At 40.4% G+C, this 19091-nt stretch overlaps 2 protein-coding genes across 2 annotated transcripts in view; both read left to right on the top strand.

Moving 5' to 3' along the window:
* The window catches only part of LOC143452423 (uncharacterized), a 91604-nt gene that overhangs the window by 20728 nt on the left and 51785 nt on the right, over positions 1-19091 (top strand). Inside the window, exons 11-12 of the mRNA XM_076953386.1 lie at positions 15301-15384; positions 17873-17950. Coding sequence (XP_076809501.1) covers positions 15301-15384; positions 17873-17950 — 162 coding nt within the window. The remainder of the gene's footprint in view (positions 1-15300; positions 15385-17872; positions 17951-19091) is intronic.
* The window catches only part of LOC143452429 (uncharacterized), a 37169-nt gene continuing 28346 nt past the window's right edge, over positions 10269-19091 (top strand). The window contains exons 1-6 of the mRNA XM_076953403.1: positions 10269-10724; positions 11842-12123; positions 12380-12841; positions 12981-13228; positions 13500-13685; positions 14644-14742. Coding sequence (XP_076809518.1) covers positions 11900-12123; positions 12380-12841; positions 12981-13228; positions 13500-13685; positions 14644-14742 — 1219 coding nt within the window. The 5' untranslated portion in view covers positions 10269-10724; positions 11842-11899. The remainder of the gene's footprint in view (positions 10725-11841; positions 12124-12379; positions 12842-12980; positions 13229-13499; positions 13686-14643; positions 14743-19091) is intronic.

Genomic DNA, 19091 nt, shown 5'->3' with positions numbered 1-19091 from the left:
AAATTCAATGAGCAAAGCATTCGGGAATTTTTATTAAGATTTTTTATTTATGTCCTAGTTGTTGCGTTCGCTCAAAAGTTGTCTGTGACAGGCGGCAAGATGGCGGGTTGCAAATACATTTAATTATGGATTCAAGTATTCCAATTACCAATTGGATTAAAGATATATAGGTAATAGATTGGTAGCCCATAGCGCATAATTATTAACAAATGAGCTACAAGTAGGCCTATAAACGATTTGTCTAGGGTCCATAATGTGTAAACGACGTCAGTTAACAAGCTATATGTTTTCAGTACAAAATCAGTTATGTTTATTGTGTCGTATTTTGGATATAACTCATCTCAGTTCAGTGCAACGTGTCCTTTGAAATTGTACAACTGTATGTACAGCACAGTGCGTAATTGTAATGCAAAACGATAAGTTTTTTCGTTTAAAACAGTGCGTTGTCGTTTGATTCGGTTGAGTCGTCGACTACAATAGTTCACGAAGTGTTTTAATATAACCGAGTGCCCTATTCTGTTGCATATTCGTTTGACGTTCTGACTAGGGAGTTCGTGCAGTAAGAAATTGACGCTTGATTAATGTCTCTGTGACAAACACGAAAATTTAAAACAGTTTTTTCAACATTTATCGCACACTGACCCAAAATGACGCAACAAATCCTTTACAAGAAGGTCGACTCAAACAAATGCGTCGTTGTTGAATACAAAAAGTAAACGATGATAATATCCTGAACAAAAACATCAATATGGTTTGATAAACGCTGAAAGTCTTTTAAGCTTTAATGATTGCGTAGGTTCGGTTGAATGGGCTTTTAAGCAAAGTAAACAGTGCGGCTATTCAGTGCCATCAGAGATGACGACGACAAGCCCATATTCTCCTATTATATCCACTGACTCGCAAGATCGTTTAAACTCTGAATAATCTAAGATCCAGAATTCCACTAGATAATCGGTGACGAATGCGATAGAGTTTAAATGATGTTTAAAATAATTTTTGTTATGTTGTTGTACAGAATAAGAGACTCGCTTGCCGCTCGCCCGCTATCACTATAAAAAGATGTCACAAAAGGCAAAGTCTTCGCAGCTTAGAAATATGTACACTCGAAAAATTGTTAATATCCATTAAGGTGTCAGTTATGTTGCTTTGGATATTATCGAGTGGCAGGCGAGCCCAATTGCTATAGATGGTGAGACTGGATGAGCTGCACCCGCAACTTTTCTCTCTTATCTTCCACACTCTCATTGCGCTTTTCAAAAGCACTCATCTCTCTCTACTCTAGACCCAGCCAGCCGGGAATATCTGCAGTCAAACGCCGGAGAACATGCCCTTCGAAAGGGAGAAGATGAGCCCCGGTTACCGAGCTAGCCCTTGTGCATGTTCCGATCCCGCACGTTTTGTATTTGTTTTTTTGTTATTATTTCAATCTAATTGCCCGAATCTAGAACTACCCACTGAACAGGAGCATCTGTTTCATTAATTCCTTTCCCAAGAGCATTATAACGGTAGCGCGAAACACGAGCCGCATTATTTCGATTCCTGCGCTTGAACCACTTGCCACCGAGCTCACTTCATTTCGTTTTCTTGCACAAGCCGCCATGTTCCAGTAAACTTGATTTGGCGCCTGAAAATGGAGACTGGCTTCTGGCTGTTTTTTTGTTTTGGTCATCTGCGAGTGTTGGGCTGAGTTGGTCGCCAGATTTGAGGTTTAGTTGCATCGCTGTAGCCTGCAGGCCTAGTGTGGTCTTGTTTCTCAAGCACATTCTGGAAACGGCGCTATGTGTTGGAGATTGCTGGTACTAAGTAATATATAAGTACGGTGTACACTGTACAGCATATGCTAAGCCTAGTTTGGGCTTGTAGAGGTTGCTAGTTTGTCGAGGTTGTTGGAATGCAGAGGTTGATGCCGACAGATGCAGATGCAGAGTTTATCGATCTTATCTTACGTTATTGACTTTAGTTAACCTACTACATTAATATCTGACTCTATTGTTGCGTGCGGTTAGAATTCTCTAACCTTATTGACAGCCGAACTTTCTTATTATTTTATAACAAATACAGTTTACCAGAAAAGGCTTTTATTGTAGGTGCTGTACACTTTCTCAATTTACGCATAACCAGAAGTATAGCAAAACCACTGCTATTAAGATGTCTATTGATTTGCAATCACCACGGCTACCGTAGTACGGTATTACATCTGTCTATAACTTTACGTCTGCGCTATCTTGCACAGAAGTTCGAGCTTATAAAACATTGTGCGATGTGCCGGAAATATATGACAAAAAAGGCATGAACATTTCAAAGCGTGTGAACGAGAAAAACAGTGCGTTTGCAATGCAATTTACATTCGGTTAAAGCTGGAAACAGTTTCTTGGAAGCGACTTGGTAACGTACAAGAAGGAGTTTTCACACGAAGTTATTCAGAGCAAGTTTCCAAATATTCCAACGATAATTGCAGTGTTTATGAAAGCTAGTTCATTAACTCAAATAAGTAACTGGAAAACACATTTCCAAGAATGATGTGGCGGAACTGAAAGTTTAAAAACTCCAATTGTTAACTGGAAAACACGTTTCCAAGAATGACGTAATGGTATTACAAAAGCCACCCAGGCCGCCACATTCCTCCCCCGCTACGGAAGGAAAAAGATAACAAGTAAAATGTAACATACTGAAGATGGCAATGGCGAGGCAAGCACAAACAACAAAATGAAGTTATATACAAATGAATGAACTCTTACAGATGGTAAAATAACTACATAACAGAGGGTACCTCCGAGAGCAACAGGGTATGCAAATATAGTTTGAACAGGTCGTACAGCAGAAGTTTATCTGAAATTCTGCCTGCTTTGTCGTTAAGCGTCTCCAGCAAGTTGACAGAATGGACAGCAGGTGTGGGTTGAGACAGCTAAACTCATGCGCGGGAATAGTGAACATGCAAGAAGGCTGGACCATTGAAAACGATACAAGCACAGGAATAAGCTACTAAGCATGCAACGAAGCAAAACAGTTACAAAATTGAAAGCGGCGACAAGGGAAAACGGCAAAAAGGTACATGCACAAGACATTAACGGTATTGAAAAGCAAGGTGATACACATAGTGAAACTTAAAGTGTGTGGGTGTTTGCGAAATCATCACGAGAAGATGAAGCGGGTGGTGCGTCATCCGAAGATCCAGACGGAGACGGTTCATCACGAGAACGCCGAGGCAAGGGCAACGGTCGTGGTAGCTGTGGACTTGCAACTGGCGCCTGCTGTTGGTGGCGCCAAGCGTGGATACGGGATACAAGGGATCTGGCATACTGCAAATGGTGCGGAGTCGATCGGATAAACCCGATGGTATGGAAGAGGGCCCACATCATGGCAAGGAGTTGCAGGATGAATATAAGGGCTGAGAGAAATGGATTCGTAATCTGCGACAGAGCAAGGAGTAACGTTTGTTTCGCGGCGTGTGCGAATGTGTCTGCGACGTAGGATCCGTTGATCATAGTTTCATCAGTAGTAGTAAGGCTTGTCATGACATGTCGCATTTGTTCCTTGAGAAGGTTGGCTTCAGACATAGAGCTGAGCAGCGATTGTAGATCAGTAAACGAGTCAGAGTCAGTTAGCTCGTTGAGAATTTTCTCGTAGTCGGGTGCCTTGTAGTTGACGTGTATAGGCGACAAAGGTAAGTTGAGTTGGTGCACCTGCACATGTTCGTGCGATAGAGTATAGTTGTGATAAAGGACAGTGTGTCCCAGAACTCGGAAGACAAAACTTCTTGCTGGTCGATACGATTCCAGCAGGTGTACTCCCGGTAGGACAATGTTGTCTGAAATGAGTTGGCCGTATTGACTGTGGCCGTTTTGATCGCGATATTTGATGAGAGGACGTTGGCTGAATGCGTTTCGGTACGCAAGTGACGGTAAGACGGTACCGTTGATAGAGTGACATGCTGCTCTGGACATAAAATCTCCAAGGCTGGAACCCATGGTTTGATGTCCAAGAGTAGTAGTGAGTATCTCAGTAGGGAAGATCTTCCCAATTGCTTTGTAGAGTGTGCCAATTAGCTTCGTGAGTTGGCAATGTAGGAACTTGTTCTCTTCGTTGAAGGTAGTGAGAACTTCTGAAATAAGGTCGTCCTGTTGTGTGTCGAAGGTTGCAAAAAGTCGCTCGAATTGAGAGTATTGCGTGTGAGAAGGTCCACGCCTTAGCCGGTTAGGACGAAAAAGAGCGAGTCTGTCGAGCTCTGTACATTGTTGGTAGCGAAAGATAAAGTTGTTGTTGTCGCAGTGAATATGTTTGCCATAGCAGGTTTTCGCACGAGAGGAGCATTTCCTCCAGTGATGTACCGAGATCCCGAGATCAGGTAAGGAAACTCTATATAAGGACGTAGAGTTGTAATGGAGGAGCATCTTGTGAGACCCAAGAGGCTTGGTTGGTGGGCAGTTGATATGCGAAGGTACTCGCCATATAAACATACGATTGCCCGTTAAGCAGTATCCACGCTCGATTGAGCACGATGCAAGAGATCCAAGAGACGACGTCATCGTGTCCGTGACGTAATCGTAGTAAATTGTAGTGTGAAACAAGAAGTCGTTGGTTACTGTTCCAGAAGCTGAAGTCGGCCAGACAAACTTATAATGGACTGCATTGCGTGTTGAGTACGCCGCAGGGTTAGACAGGATCAGTGGGCCATGTGATGAAACTTTGGTTTCATTCCACGATGAACATTCTGGGTTGTACGGTGGGTGTGCGTCAAAGGTGTTGGCCGATTTTTGATAACCCCCAAAAAAGAAGTAAGTTGTGCTCCAGGAAGTAATCTGTGAAGTGCAAACTGTTGCAGGAATCTTCTGGAGATGCAGATCTGGAGCAAACACGGTAGCAGAGCAGTTATGTATGTAGAAGGGTGTCTGCGTTTGACAATGTATGTCGTCATCAAAGGTATATAACCCAAGAGAATGCGAACGCTGACATAACAGAAATTTCTGTGTGTCCGGATGAAGATTCGTCTGAGCGGCGGATGTGAACAAAAAGAAACACGTAAGCAGCAGACAAACGAACATGTTGTGTTTTCAGTCAGAGAAACGTTTCGGTAGAATGATTTTGCGACCGGTCCGAGAAGTCTTTACAACTTCAGGCGGTTTTATAGAATCAGGAGCAGTGACAGTAGGTGGTGTCGTTTGCTGTTTCGCTGAAGTAGCGGAGACTGACTGAGGAGCAGGATGTCGAGTTTGCAAAGAAAAATTTTGTTGATGCGAGGAGGATGATGGTGAGGGAGCATCAATATCAATTGTATAGCTAGGTTTGAGACGGTCAAGTGAGACGCGATCCGGTTTGCCATGGCGGGATATTACAAAATATTTTTCGTATCTTTCCAATACTGGAAAAGGACCAACATAAGGGCGTTCTAACGCACGTTTGACATGATCGCATCTAACATAAACGCGGTCACAATGTTTCAAATCCGGATGCACGTAGGACTGCATGAATTTTGTATGAGCTGTCGTTGGAGTAAACTGAAGGTCGTTGATGAAGTCTCGGTAGGCACCGAGGTAGCTGGATGTAGGAACTGCAGAGGTAAGCTTGGAATCAGAAAAGAAACCACCTGGGAGCCGTAAAGTGTGTCCAAAAGCTAACTCAGCAGGTGTACATTTCAAATCCTGAAGATAGCGATTACGCAGGGCCAAGACAATAAAACCCAATTTGTGAAACCAACGTTCAGGTTCGTCTGAACACTTGATGGCGCGCTTGATTTCTGCATTTGCACGTTCTGTAATTCCATTGGAAGTGGGGTGGTAAGCTGTAGTCAGATTGTGTTGAATACCAAGCGAGCGCATAATTTCCGCCCAAGCGGAACTTATGAAACATGGTCCACGATCACTTGTGAGGATGATTGGAACACCGACCAAGGAACACCAGTGATTTACAAAGTAAGCGGCGACGGTTTCCGTGGTGGCATCAGGGATTGGTATGGCTTGAACGAAACGCGTATATCGGTCTATACACGTAAGGATGTATTTGTAACCGTGTGAGGTTGGAAGTGGTCCAATCAAGTCAATTGCAACATCAGAAAATCGTCCGTAGGGAATTTTAAATGTCCCTGGTGCGGTTTTTGTGTGGCGGAAAATTTTTCCTTTCTGGCAGTTTGGGCATTGTTGAACCCAGGTAGCGATTTGCTTGCACATCCCTATCCATATAAATCTTTCCTTGATGAGCTTAATTGTGGCTTTTTTTCCAGGATGCGATAAATTATGTAAGTGCAGAAAGACTTGACGTTGGAAAGAGGAAGGAACCAGAACACGCTCTGCGTCAGTGGACACGTTACAAAGAATAGTAAAGTCATTATTGGGCAGCTTGCAGTCTTGCAGTTTGAGTGATGTTGTTGCGGTGCGTAGTCTTTGAATAGCAGGATCATTGGCTTGTGCTTGTGCTATTTTCTCATACTCTAAAGGAGGCGGAAGAACGGAGAGAGTATTAATGTTGGGTGCCGAAGGTTGAGACCTTGACAAGAGGTCCGCCACAACATTGGCAGAGCCTTTGATGTGCTCAATGGTTGTTGTATATTCTGAAACGAACAACAATTGTCGGAACTGTCTTGGAGAGTAATGTTCAGAGAGCTTACTGAGACTAGAAACCAGAGGGAGGTGGTCTGTACGCAAAGTGAATTGTCGGCCTGTCAAGAAGTAGCGGAAATGACGTATTGACTTGTAAGCGGCCAACAGCTCTCGGTCAAAGCAACTGTATTTACGTTGACTAGCGTTCAGCTGTCTTGAAAAGAAGGCCAAAGGAACAAGTTGATTTCCTTGCAATTGCTCTAATGTCGCTCCAATACCGGTCAATGAAGCGTCTACTGTTAGATAAGTTGGAGCATGGAGTTTCGGAAACGCTAATGTGCTAGCATTTGCAATAGCTTGTTTGCTGTTGGCGAAGGCGCGTTCGGCTTCGACATTCCATGTTAAAGGGGCCGCGCGCTTGCTGCGACTGTTCGGAACCAGCTTGTAAAGCGGTTGTAAGGTTGTGGAACAATGCTTCAGAAAACGAAAATAATAGCAATAAATTCCCAAGTAACGTTTCAGCTGTTTGCAGGTTTGTGGCTGTGGGTAATCAAGAATGGCCTGCACTTTTTCTTGAGTAGGTCGTATACCTTCAGAATTTATGTGATGGCCAAGGTAGTCAAGAGACTTGCGGTTGAATTCACTTTTGTCTAAATTCAGCGTTAAGCCAAATTCCTCAAGACGTTGAAAAAGCAGCTTAAGATGTTCAAGATGTTCTGACAGGTTACTACTTCCAATGATGATATCATCGAGGTAAGCAAAGATTCCAAGGTGCTGAAGGGGACGTACCACTTCTTCTATGAGTCTGGAAAACGTCCGTGGGGCGCCGGACAAACCGAACGGAAGTCTTGTATATTCAAATTGTCCAAGAGGGCAAACAAACGCCGTTTTATGGACGTCTTCTGGAGCCACTTTTATTTGATGAAATGCAGCTTGAAGATCGCACTTAGAGAAGACAGTTTTACCATACAAAACATCGGAAAAACTATGTAAGAACGGAAGAGGATAACAGCTGTCGATTGTTTGTTTATTGACTAATTTATAATCAACGACAAGACGATATTTATTGCCAGAAGAGCCTTTAGGAACGAGCAAAGCCGGACTTCCATAAGGAGAATCACTGTAGCGGATAATTTCACGTTCCAGCAAGCTGTCAATTTCTTTCTTCAAGATCTGCATTGTTTCTGGGCTATATCGACGTGGACGCGCACGTACAGGAGAACCTGTGGTATGGATGTGGTGAACAATGGAATGCTTCACCGGTTTAACAGCTGACATGGGTTTTTGCAAGTCCGGAAATTGATGTAAAAGGTCTGCAACAGGATCTATTTGGCTGAGAATGGATATGTGAACAGGATCACTTTCAACAGGCTCTAACGTATATTGCTGTTGGTTTGGTACATCGATCAGATGCTTGGCTTTAAGATCCAAAACAAAGTTGTATTCAGTGAGAAAGTCCAACCCCAATATGCAGAAAGGTGTGTCCGCAAGCACAAATTCAAAGGGATAAGAAAAACGAGGGTGAAGAGAAACATTAAGTTGTGTAGTGCCATACGTAGTAATTGGCGTGCTGTTAGCGGCGAAAAGCGGAGTTTGCGGTTTGCGGTTTGATACGTCAGCTAAACTAGCGGACAAAAGCGAAGTTGCTGCCGCGCTATCTACATAAAAGTGAATACTATTTGCGTGATCATATACAGTTAACAAGGGGCAGCCTCTTTTTATAGTTGATGCGACCGACGGGACTGACGGGGTTAACGTTGCGTCGATCGCCACGCGTTTTTTGTTGGGCGGGATTGGTTCTGCCACATGCTACAAGTTGGGTGACAGCGGCGCGCATCTCTACCGAAGCGGGCGTGGTAATAACATAAGCCATTAGAAGCATCAGACGCGCAAGGGTAATTGCTACGTTGGTAGTCTGGTTTCTGAAATGTGGGGGATGAATGTGAAAAATTATATTGGCGTTTATTAGGAAAAGAAGAACCATTTTGTCGGCGATCATCTCGATTAAAACCGTTGTTGCTGTATGATTTGTGAAACTGTCCCTTGTTTGTGCGTGGTGAACGTTGTTGCCATGTTGAGTTAAATGAATTTCGTTGGTTTGGTGAATTATGATTTGTGAAATTTGTATTTCCTTGTCCGGAACTCTTTGTTGCATTGTTAGCGTTAGATCGTGTATAATGCGGTGGTTCAGACAATTGAATTTGCTGTATTTGTGGTTGCATTGGGTAATCAATGTCATCCGTATCAGTGATAGCAAGAGAAAGGCTGTGAGAAGAAGTTTTTGGTTGTTTAAGCAGCAAGATTTCGTGGGCTTTGCTTGCAAGGTTCTGGAGATCTTGGTTTTCCACGCTGGCTAACGCAATTGCGACGTCTGGTGGTAACGCTTTAAGAAACTTAGCACGAATTAGTTTGACGACTGGCGGAGTAAGATTCTCTTGACCTACCGCACTCATTAATTCGCGCATTAAATGTTTGGGGGACTGATCGTGCAGCGTCAGGTCTGCCAACAAAAAATCTAAATGGTCCTCACGTTTATCAAAGTTTCTCAAGATTTCATTAATCAATATGTCGTAGCAGTTTTGTGCCGACGCAGAAGGTAACCGAAGCAGCGCGAGGCTTGTCGCAGGGATTGCCTCTACCGCTAACAAGTAACGATTAGTTTGAGAAGTGATTTGATAAAGAGAAAATTTATGTTCAAGGTGAGAAATCCACGCTTCGGGATTGAATTTCCAAAAGGTAGGAAGTTTAACGTGTGAAAACAAATCGTTTCGCAAAGTATTGTTATGTGGTTGCGCGTTTGTTGGTAATTGGTTACTAGTACCCAGACCAGACGGTCCAGCGGTGTCATTATCGGGAGGATTTGCAGATTCCTCCCCGTTTTCGTTCGACATAGTTGTATTATTAATTGACTCGTTGGAACGGTCGGTTGATCGTGTGCTCATGTGGAATTCTGTCTTAGCTCTGCCAGTCACCGAAGTAACTTTTCGTTGTGTCGGCGTGGGGTGTGACATTTATCAAAACCGATGAAAAATGTTTTAGGCGGCGCACCGCAAAAATTGTTCACAATTGAACCAAAAAATATTTTACAACAAGAAAACTTTTATTTCAAACTGCAGCACAATGCAGCACAATAAGAATAGCCTAAGCTAAGTTAATAAGGTACAGGCCGATGAGCATGCATTACAAGCTATGGTTGCAACTAGTTGCATAAAAAGTGAAAAATCCACTTACCAGTGAAGAGCGGCTGTAAGGATTGGAACGCGTCGTTTTTGACACAAGAACGTCGGTGGTCACTGGGAATGTCGGTGGCTATTAGAACGTCGGTGGTCACTAGAAATGTCGGAACGTCGGGTTGTCACCAGAAATGTAGAGGTTGCTAGTTTGTCGAGGTTGTTGGAATGCAGAGGTTGATGCCGACAGATGCAGATGCAGAGTTTATCGATCTTATCTTACGTTATTGACTTTAGTTAACCTACTACATTAATATCTGACTCTATTGTTGCGTGCGGTTAGAATTCTCTAACCTTATTGACAGCCGAACTTTCTTATTATTTTATAACAAATACAGTTTACCAGAAAAGGCTTTTATTGTAGGTGCTGTACACTTTCTCAATTTACGCATAACCAGAAGTATAGCAAAACCACTGCTATTAAGATGTCTATTGATTTGCAATCACCACGGCTACCGTAGTACGGTATTACATCTGTCTATAACTTTACGTCTGCGCTATCTTGCACAGAAGTTCGAGCTTATAAAACATTGTGCGATGTGCCGGAAATATATGACAAAAAAGGCATGAACATTTCAAAGCGTGTGAACGAGAAAAACAGTGCGTTTGCAATGCAATTTACATTCGGTTAAAGCTGGAAACAGTTTCTTGGAAGCGACTTGGTAACGTACAAGAAGGAGTTTTCACACGAAGTTATTCAGAGCAAGTTTCCAAATATTCCAACGATAATTGCAGTGTTTATGAAAGCTAGTTCATTAACTCAAATAAGTAACTGGAAAACACATTTCCAAGAATGATGTGGCGGAACTGAAAGTTTAAAAACTCCAATTGTTAACTGGAAAACACGTTTCCAAGAATGACGTAATGGTATTACAAAAGCCACCCAGGCCGCCACAGGCTTGGCTTTCTAGTCAAGACTGCATGATGTCTGATTAATGACCGTTCTAAGGCTTTTCCTACGGTATGTTCCGATTAATGATTTAAAGACCGTTTTTAACTTATTGCTATTTATTTTAGGCCATGTACTGTGTTTGTAGCGCTGAGCTGGCGTGGGAAAAAGTTTGTTTTTCTTCCCTATGAAGTATGTCACAAGTTGCATGTTTGGTTGGTGTGCGGCACAAATTTTTTAATAATATTTATTGGTGCAATTATATCCGGCGTGCTGGAAGTAAACTTTCCAGTAGGGTCTTTAGCCTGTACTTTGTTATGCAACTAATACTTTATCTACTTAAGTAGTTGGCGGCTGATAAAGTAGTTACTTATTTCACTGGCTGCTGAAGGCTAGGCTATGGCTATACTATACCGGCTAGGGCTATACCGCTACTTTTTCATGCAACTATGCCTAATACTTTATCTACTGCGGCAGTCATCTACTGGTGAAGTAGATATTTATTTTACAGGTGGCTGAAGTTTTTTTCCCAAATTTTCCACCTAAAATGACATAGAATAGCCTACTAGGCTACATTATAGCTTGTACTTAGTTAATTTAAAACTTATTTCCTCAAACCAAACTCTCACCCTACTGGAAAGTTTGTTTAAAAAACTCTTAAATAGTAAAACCAACTTTTTGCATACCCATTCTCCTAACCAATGTTCCCTCTAATTTTTCACGAGTCTGAGCAAACACGCTAACTCCCTGAGAGGTCCCTTGGACCACTGTGAGCAGCATCAGACGTGCGCACTGCGGCCATTATTATGCGTTTATTTTATTTTCAATTCAGGTTGGAATTTTTTCTTGTGCGCAGAGACTGTGTCAGCGCATTTGCGCACGCACACAGTTTAGAGGGAACAGTGCTCCTAACCTAACCTCTTACCTTTAACAACTGGCTGCGTGACCTAAAAACGTTGAAATAGTCACTCTCCAAATTAAATGAATGCGCTTAGAGTCTGCTTCCTATTTCGTATCTATCTTTTATTTTCTTTCATTTTTAACAAAGTATTAGTGTTTCAAAGTAATAAAATATCTTATTTTGTTCAATGTTGAATCTATCTAGATTAACAGTAAAATGATTTAATTTTGTGAAAGCTTCAATTAAGTTATTTTGCTAAACATGTGTTTGCTCGATTTGTTCTCGTAGATAAGGTCGTTTACCATTGTTGTGTCGGGTGTTCACAAGTTGTGGGTGGCTCTTTCGCATGGCTCAAGTTTTGAGTGCCAGGAAATACAATTCAAGAATTACGTCAACATGTCAATCTTACGAGGCATCCAGTTTGAAGACGAGTTGGGATAAAGAGGATTTATTGGGCAGAGGAAGTTTTGCTACAGCTAGAAGATGCATCCACGATCAACTGGGAAGAGTCGTTACTAAATGTTTCAAAGTTGAAGGACTTTCCAAAGACAAAGATAAAGCCATAATGAAGTAAGTTTAACTTATCATACATTAGATTATTTTTATACAGTCGAAACCGGTTAATCGCATAGTCAATTTTCCAAGCTATTTTATGCGATTAACCGTTATAAACAGTAGCCTAAGTGTTGTCAGAAGTTCTTCTTAAACATTAGCTTGAAAGCAGATTGCTAAAGTCATTAACTGCTCACGCCATCATCTTTTACTATTCAAAACACATGTAATCGAAGTGTACTGCATATGATAATGAGGCATCTTGTATTTTCAGTGTTGAGAGAGAGATGAAAGTTCTTTATCGACTCAAACATCAACACATTGTTGCTGTTCATGGCATCACAGAATGGAGCAATTGTGTTGGAATCATCATGGAATATGTTGAAGCTGGCAACTTGGATGATTTTCTGTGGCTACAAGGAGATATAGCGGACATTCCATTGCTCCTACAGCTCCGATTTGCCCATCAAATAAGTGACGGCTTACGTTACTTGCACCACCATGATAAGAAAAGGTCCTACGTACATTGTGACCTGAAACCAGAAAACATTTTGCTCACACCAAACCTGATGGTGAAGATTGCAGATTTTGGCTCTGTTGCTATTGCCACGGCAACAGGAGTTACAGGAGGATCTTTTACAATAACTTCAACTACTCAGCATACTCCATTCTACACTGCACCAGAGCTTTTGGGAGACATGCTAAGTGATAAAAAGCCAAGTATGGATGTGTACAGGTGAGTACATTAATGGTTGTAATAGCAGTACTTCCCGGCATGAAGCTCAGTACATTTGTACTGGTGTCGTATTTTTTTCAAGAAAATTACGTTCACAACTATAATTACTACAACCAGCAGTTTTCTGTATTTTTTAAAGCTATGGGGTGGTGCTCTATGCAATCCTCACCAGGCATCCTGCATTTTCATCTGATGAACCTGTCAACCTTGGTATAATTATTAACGTAATAATTCATCGTGGCCAAAAACCAAAACAAAAATATCTTGATGACGTTGAGTCATCATTAAAGGACAAACCTGAAGATCTTGATATCTTTAAGTTCTTAAAAGATATCATGGTTCGATGCTGGGATTTCGAGGCGAAGAATCGACCAGATATACACGAAGGTATGTATAGCATGCATCAATACATCGAGTCGAAACATCGACCAGATTTATGTGAAGATAAGTAGCAAACTATAATTTATTTCCAAATTACATAATTACAGCATATACTGTATTTAATTTGCCATACTATTATGCGCACCACTGGATGGTTTGTAATCATGAGTTATCCACTTATCATAGCTGGTGATTGGAGGCTGCACTATTAGTTGAAGTAAATATAAACAGCTTAAATTTTTGTTTGCTTCTGTTTCGATTTTTTTATGATTTCCAGTTTATGACGAGATTGATGAAAAGTTGAATTCTTTGAACAAATCTGACGTCACCTACCACATATCTGATCTTAAAAAGAACGAGGAACCTGAACCAACACCAAGCAGTGTGAAAATAGACCTGAGTGAATTCTCGTTTCCGTTTGAAGTAGGACCACAACCATCTACTGCATATTTGCCAACATCAGGTTTTTTGGTTACTTTTGTCTATTTGGCTTCATTAATGAAATGTTGGGCAGTTGTTTTAAGTTTTTCAGCTTCATTAACTTTTACCTTCATGGATTAACGTTTTGAAACAAACCATTCCTTAAGCTCATTTATTTTTAAAGGCTTATTCATGGAGCTATATCTAACATAAATATGATGATAAAAATTGTACATGTACTGTAGAACTCTTTCGGTTAAGTCGTCAGTTCGCCAAAGCCGCCGCCTATTGCTTGGTCCCGGCAGAAAGCCTATTGTAGTGTCAAGTTTGGCGAAGTCATCTTTTCCTAACTCGTCTATTCGTTTAACTCGCCACCGTTCTTGTTACTATGACCAAAATAATTCGCATAAGTAGTCAGACCTTGAAACGTTTGTCAGCATGATTACAAACTTAATCTGCTACGACTACACTACAGCTGTATCGCCCAGCTGTCTGCGATCCTTGTTAACAGCACAACTTTATTACAATGTACATTTATGAAGGACCCGGAAACCTTGTCATTGTAGACTGTTTTATCAATTTTAGTTTGTCTTTCGGTTAGCCACAGAACTACAGTCAGGTAAAGCGGTTTAGCCAGAGATTACAGAATAACGATGAGAATGAGACTAGCTATATTACATAGGTAATTTCGTTTTATAGTGCAGTTTTGCTTTTGCTATCGAGTGTATGGCTGTTAGATACAAGGTAGTGCCTGTTAAGTAGATTTTGGCTTTTTATGGAAGCTATTCTATGTACAAAATTAAAATCTTAAAATGTCGACAAGCATTAAGTTTTAACCAAAAAAATTTACGGAGTTTTTAATCTAAATGTAATACCCAAAAAATGCAATAAAAAATTTGATTTTGTGTTGTTTACGTAAGTCACCACTTTTTCTGTTCCTTTTAAGATGGCGACTTAAGCAAATTTTACTTTAAATAAATTTTCTCTTGTTTCATCTACAGAGCAATCAACTTCTGCCACGCCCATCCAGGATGAAGTGAATGAAGGTCTCCCTGCTCTCGAAATCCAAGAGCCTTTTGATACAGAACAAGTGACATCAGGTTCAATGTTTGTTTTTTTGAAGTAAAATCCATTAAACTTTAAGTTGATTAGTCAAGACCAGCTTTGGTGACAAATTTTTATGCGTTTTAAATGATTTTATTTGGAAAATCAAACAAGTTTAAAGAAGGAAGTAGATGTGAGCATAAATCAGTGCGTGTTCAGTTTACTGTAAACACTCATCACATTCAATCACTACTTTTTATGATTTTAACAGTTGTTTTGATCTTAAACTCATTTTCAGCAGCTCACACTGTCACAGAAATGAAACCAAAAAGTGAACCAGCAGATGGAGCTGGTGAGACTGCAAGTGAGTTTGCCAAAACATCTTCAGGTAAATAGAGAAAGTCGGAGAAAAAATATCTAAGTAATTGCAAATAATAAATAAAATAAGACCATGTTTGCTTGTACTCTTCCGTGACCATGATGCGCGTAACATCATATAATGCACAATATCTTTTCTAAAGTTTGATCTATTTCTTTACGTTTGTTCAGTTACATCTGACATATGCATGTTGACACAGATTTTCATCCTTCACTTTAACTTGTTTAATCAACAGAGCAATCTTCCTCAACCTCTGCCACATCCATCCAGGATGAAGTAAATGCAGGTTCCTCTACTCTCACAACCCGGGAATCCCCAGGTATAAAACAAGGGACATCCCCTGAAGAAATTGTTTAGCTGACATCTGATCAAACTGGTCTATGATTAATTATCAGTTATATGATTTATACCTAACCATAGCCCGAAGTGTTTAGAAGCCCTGAAATATTTCCCTACCTGTAAGGACGATTGCGGTCATTTTTGACTGGTTATCTGTAAACAGGTTTTTCAACGTTTTCTCTTAATTAAATTCAAATATTGGTACGAGACAAGCCAGGCAATCATTTTTGCGTGTTTTGTTTTGACTAAAATGTGCACAGAAAGCAATCTATTAACGAAAAGACGAAAGTTAATGAAAACAGTCTATTAACACTCAATTGGCACAGTTGTTGCATTTCACGGTTGTTAGTTTTTCGGATATGTGTTTACCACAGCACACTTTTACACACACACACTTACCCGCAGCTGGAGGAGAAAGAACTAGATTTGTTTCTGCATGACACAAACTGGCACTCTTTTCTATTCCGAGCTTAGTGTACTTCAACACTGGTTGCTGCAGTGCTGGATGTCTGAGCTACTGCTGGGTAGGAAGTTATGGAGCACATTCCATCTTTTGACTTGCAAAGTTCTTTTATGAGCTCAAGCAGAAACTGTCTCCTTGATATCTTCAGTTTCGTTGTTAGACAGTAAACAATGTAAGCATTTATGCAGGCACAGTCGAGTATGTTGAAAAACACAGCAACTGGCCACCGTCTGGTGGAACTTTTGCTGGTGTGGTATCTAGCCGTCTGGTCCAGCATGTCCACGCCTGCCTTGGATTTGTTATAGTACTGTCTCTGGAAGTTTCTTTCTGTGGCCTTGATCGACATTTACGTTTTTGTGCATTGAACTGAGGATGTACACAAGTTTCTTTTTCTTGGCTTTGTATATTGTCAAGTTAAAATCGGATGGTAAAGAAAAGATCTCAGAAGCATGTAATGACTTGTCTTTCATTACCAGATCACCGTTTGGCACCTCTCGTCATTGTTTTCGTATAGTGCCTAGAATTGTTGTTCTTCTATGCTTGAGTTCTTCCGCTAGCTTTAGACTGGTAAAATAGTTGTCGGTTGTGAAATTGTAGCCCTTTTTGTAATATGGCTGTAAAGTGTCAAGCACACATCACCCGGAAGATCGTTACATCTGCTTCGGCTGTGATATTTTCCTAGATACAGTTTTCCGTTACACAGGCATTTTGTCTGAGTGTTAGCCAAAAGCCAGAACTTTATTCCAAATTTATCAGGCTTGTTAGCCATATATTGTATAAAAGGGCATCTGGTTTTACATGGGAAAAGTTGTTCATCAATAGCCAAATCGAAGTTTGGCACGTAGCATTTCTGACAATTTTCTATAAAGCAATTCCACACCTCAGAAATCAAGCAAAACTTGTCAGTTTGTCTCGTTCGTCATCATTGAAGAAAATTATTGAATCTCAAATACTTCATAATTTTGTGGTACCTATCACGGCTCATGGTATTTCCAAAGATTTGTTGTCCCAATTCCTTGCTCCAAAATTGCTTTGCTGGCATATTCTTCCCAGTCAACATGCCTCACGCAACTTGGAGAACTATAAAACTTTCCAGGCTCATCGAGGGATCAATCAAAATTGTAATCATCCTTCTTTCTGTGGTTGATGCTTCTGGACACTCCTGAACATTTGTTTATCTATAAACAGATGAAAAGCACTGTAGTGACTACCGTGCACGAAAGATCTGTGACAATACGACGTTGGGCCAGGCCGTTCCGAAAACACATTAGCCGCACAAACTCTTTCCACACCTGGAACACCCGTTATGTTCTTCCACACAGTTTCACTTCGTGCTGTCAAGTGCTCAAAAGTATTTTGAGATGCAGAATTATCACTTCCAGAAGGAATATTTACAGAAACTGAGCTTTTCTCATTGCCACCACTGTCTGAATCACTGGCAGAACTTTTTACTTCAGCATTGCGAGTAGGAACAAACTCCTCATCTTGCAGTTCAGTTTCTTCATCCTCATCACAAGAGTCATCAAGCTGATTGGTTTGCAACTGTTGAAGTACTTTTTGGACGATACGATACTTATGATAGTTGCAACGATCCATAATAGGAGCAGAACGTAACAAATAACACGTAATAAATAATTTACGCTCAATCGTAGTATTCTGCGCCATCTTGCGGTAATCGTAGTTAGCAGTTTAAATCGTAGTTAGCTCCAAACAATTGTTGGCATTACTGTCCAAACTATACCGTAGTACAGCGCAGTGTAAAACCAGACTATCTACTCCAATTTTATCTACTTTTTGAGGTTTATTCATTGAATCATACCTCACATGTAATGATTATGTATTTATTAATTATTTACAGAGCAAAGTCCAAGTGTTGCTTTAAGATAAGTTTAAACTATTTTTGAAGGAGGTAACTTATCATGAATCATATTCACGTGCATGCTTATCATAAACACCACTACACTTATGATTTCATCGTTTATTTTGTTCTTTATTTTACTTCTAGCTACACAGACTGTCACAGAAGCAATGCCAGAAAATAAACCAGCAGATGGAACAAGTGATGATGATCGAAGGTCTCAAGGTAAATAAATAATCTTGATAGAGTAAGAAACATTGCTAGGACATTTCCTTTGATAAATGTGAGGTATATAGCAATTCCCATTATACGACACAAACTGCTGGGAACGGATTTCTTCCTATGATGCATTTTACCCCTTTAATCCGGAAACCCTGCTATCCGACTCCGACACAAAAGTTTTGGAACAAATGTGCAAATAAATAGCAATAAAATCCGATAAACCGGATTATTAAGAGTGAAGCGAAAATGATTCACGATTGTCCTAGATACAGTGGTTAGTTGACGAAACAATAACCCATTATCTACGTATAATAATGTTGCAATTTCACTCTTTAAACTTCTCCAACAGTCTTTATTGATTTGAAATTTGTTTGAGTGTCAAGCAGTACAGCACAGCATTGGGCTTTGTAAATAAATTTAATTGTGGAGATAACTTAGTGATTGGAGCATTCGTCTTTAATACGGTAGTTCTGGGGTTCGACACTGGGTTGAATCATACAAAAAATATAATTTTGTTTTAGTTGCTGTCCAGCCAGAAACTCGATACTTTGAATAGGAGTAAAATGCATCTGCTTTTTAAACAAGGAGCTGCATTTGCAAGACTGATTAATTTTTCGCTTTCCGATAATCCAGATTCCCCGCTAAACCGACACTTTATGACGAAACAAAGTGTTCCGCATGAACGAGGTCTGACTTATATGAAGGATATGTGATTGCAGGCAATAGACCTGAGGTAGCCAAAGTTAAGAAATGCAAGAACCACAATTAGAAAATCAAAAATTTTTCAAAGCCAAAACATTTGCAACGAAAACAATAAACCTAAGAGAATTATATAATAACAAATGTTGCTTTTCGCTCATTTTTTCGAAAACGTTTTAAACTTATTTATGCATTTGCAGCTTATCCTATGTGAATGGCAAAAAAGTAACATCACGAAAATTATTTCTTTCTGACAACTCAAATGCCCAACGACAATTTAATCAGTTTCGGCTTACGTCCGGGACTTCCCCTAATATAATCCAACTGTTATCTTTAGTTAAGACCTTGCGTATGACGTCACTAACAATAAAATCGGCCTGTTCAGATAAAAGATAATTTTATTACAGAGATGTAACATGCCTATTTCTCATCGCTGTATAATACA

This window comes from Clavelina lepadiformis, chromosome 4, assembly GCF_947623445.1.
Source record: "Clavelina lepadiformis chromosome 4, kaClaLepa1.1, whole genome shotgun sequence".
NCBI classification, from domain to species: Eukaryota; Metazoa; Chordata; class Ascidiacea; order Aplousobranchia; family Clavelinidae; genus Clavelina; species Clavelina lepadiformis.
This window is presented reverse-complemented; position numbering and strand designations above follow the sequence as displayed.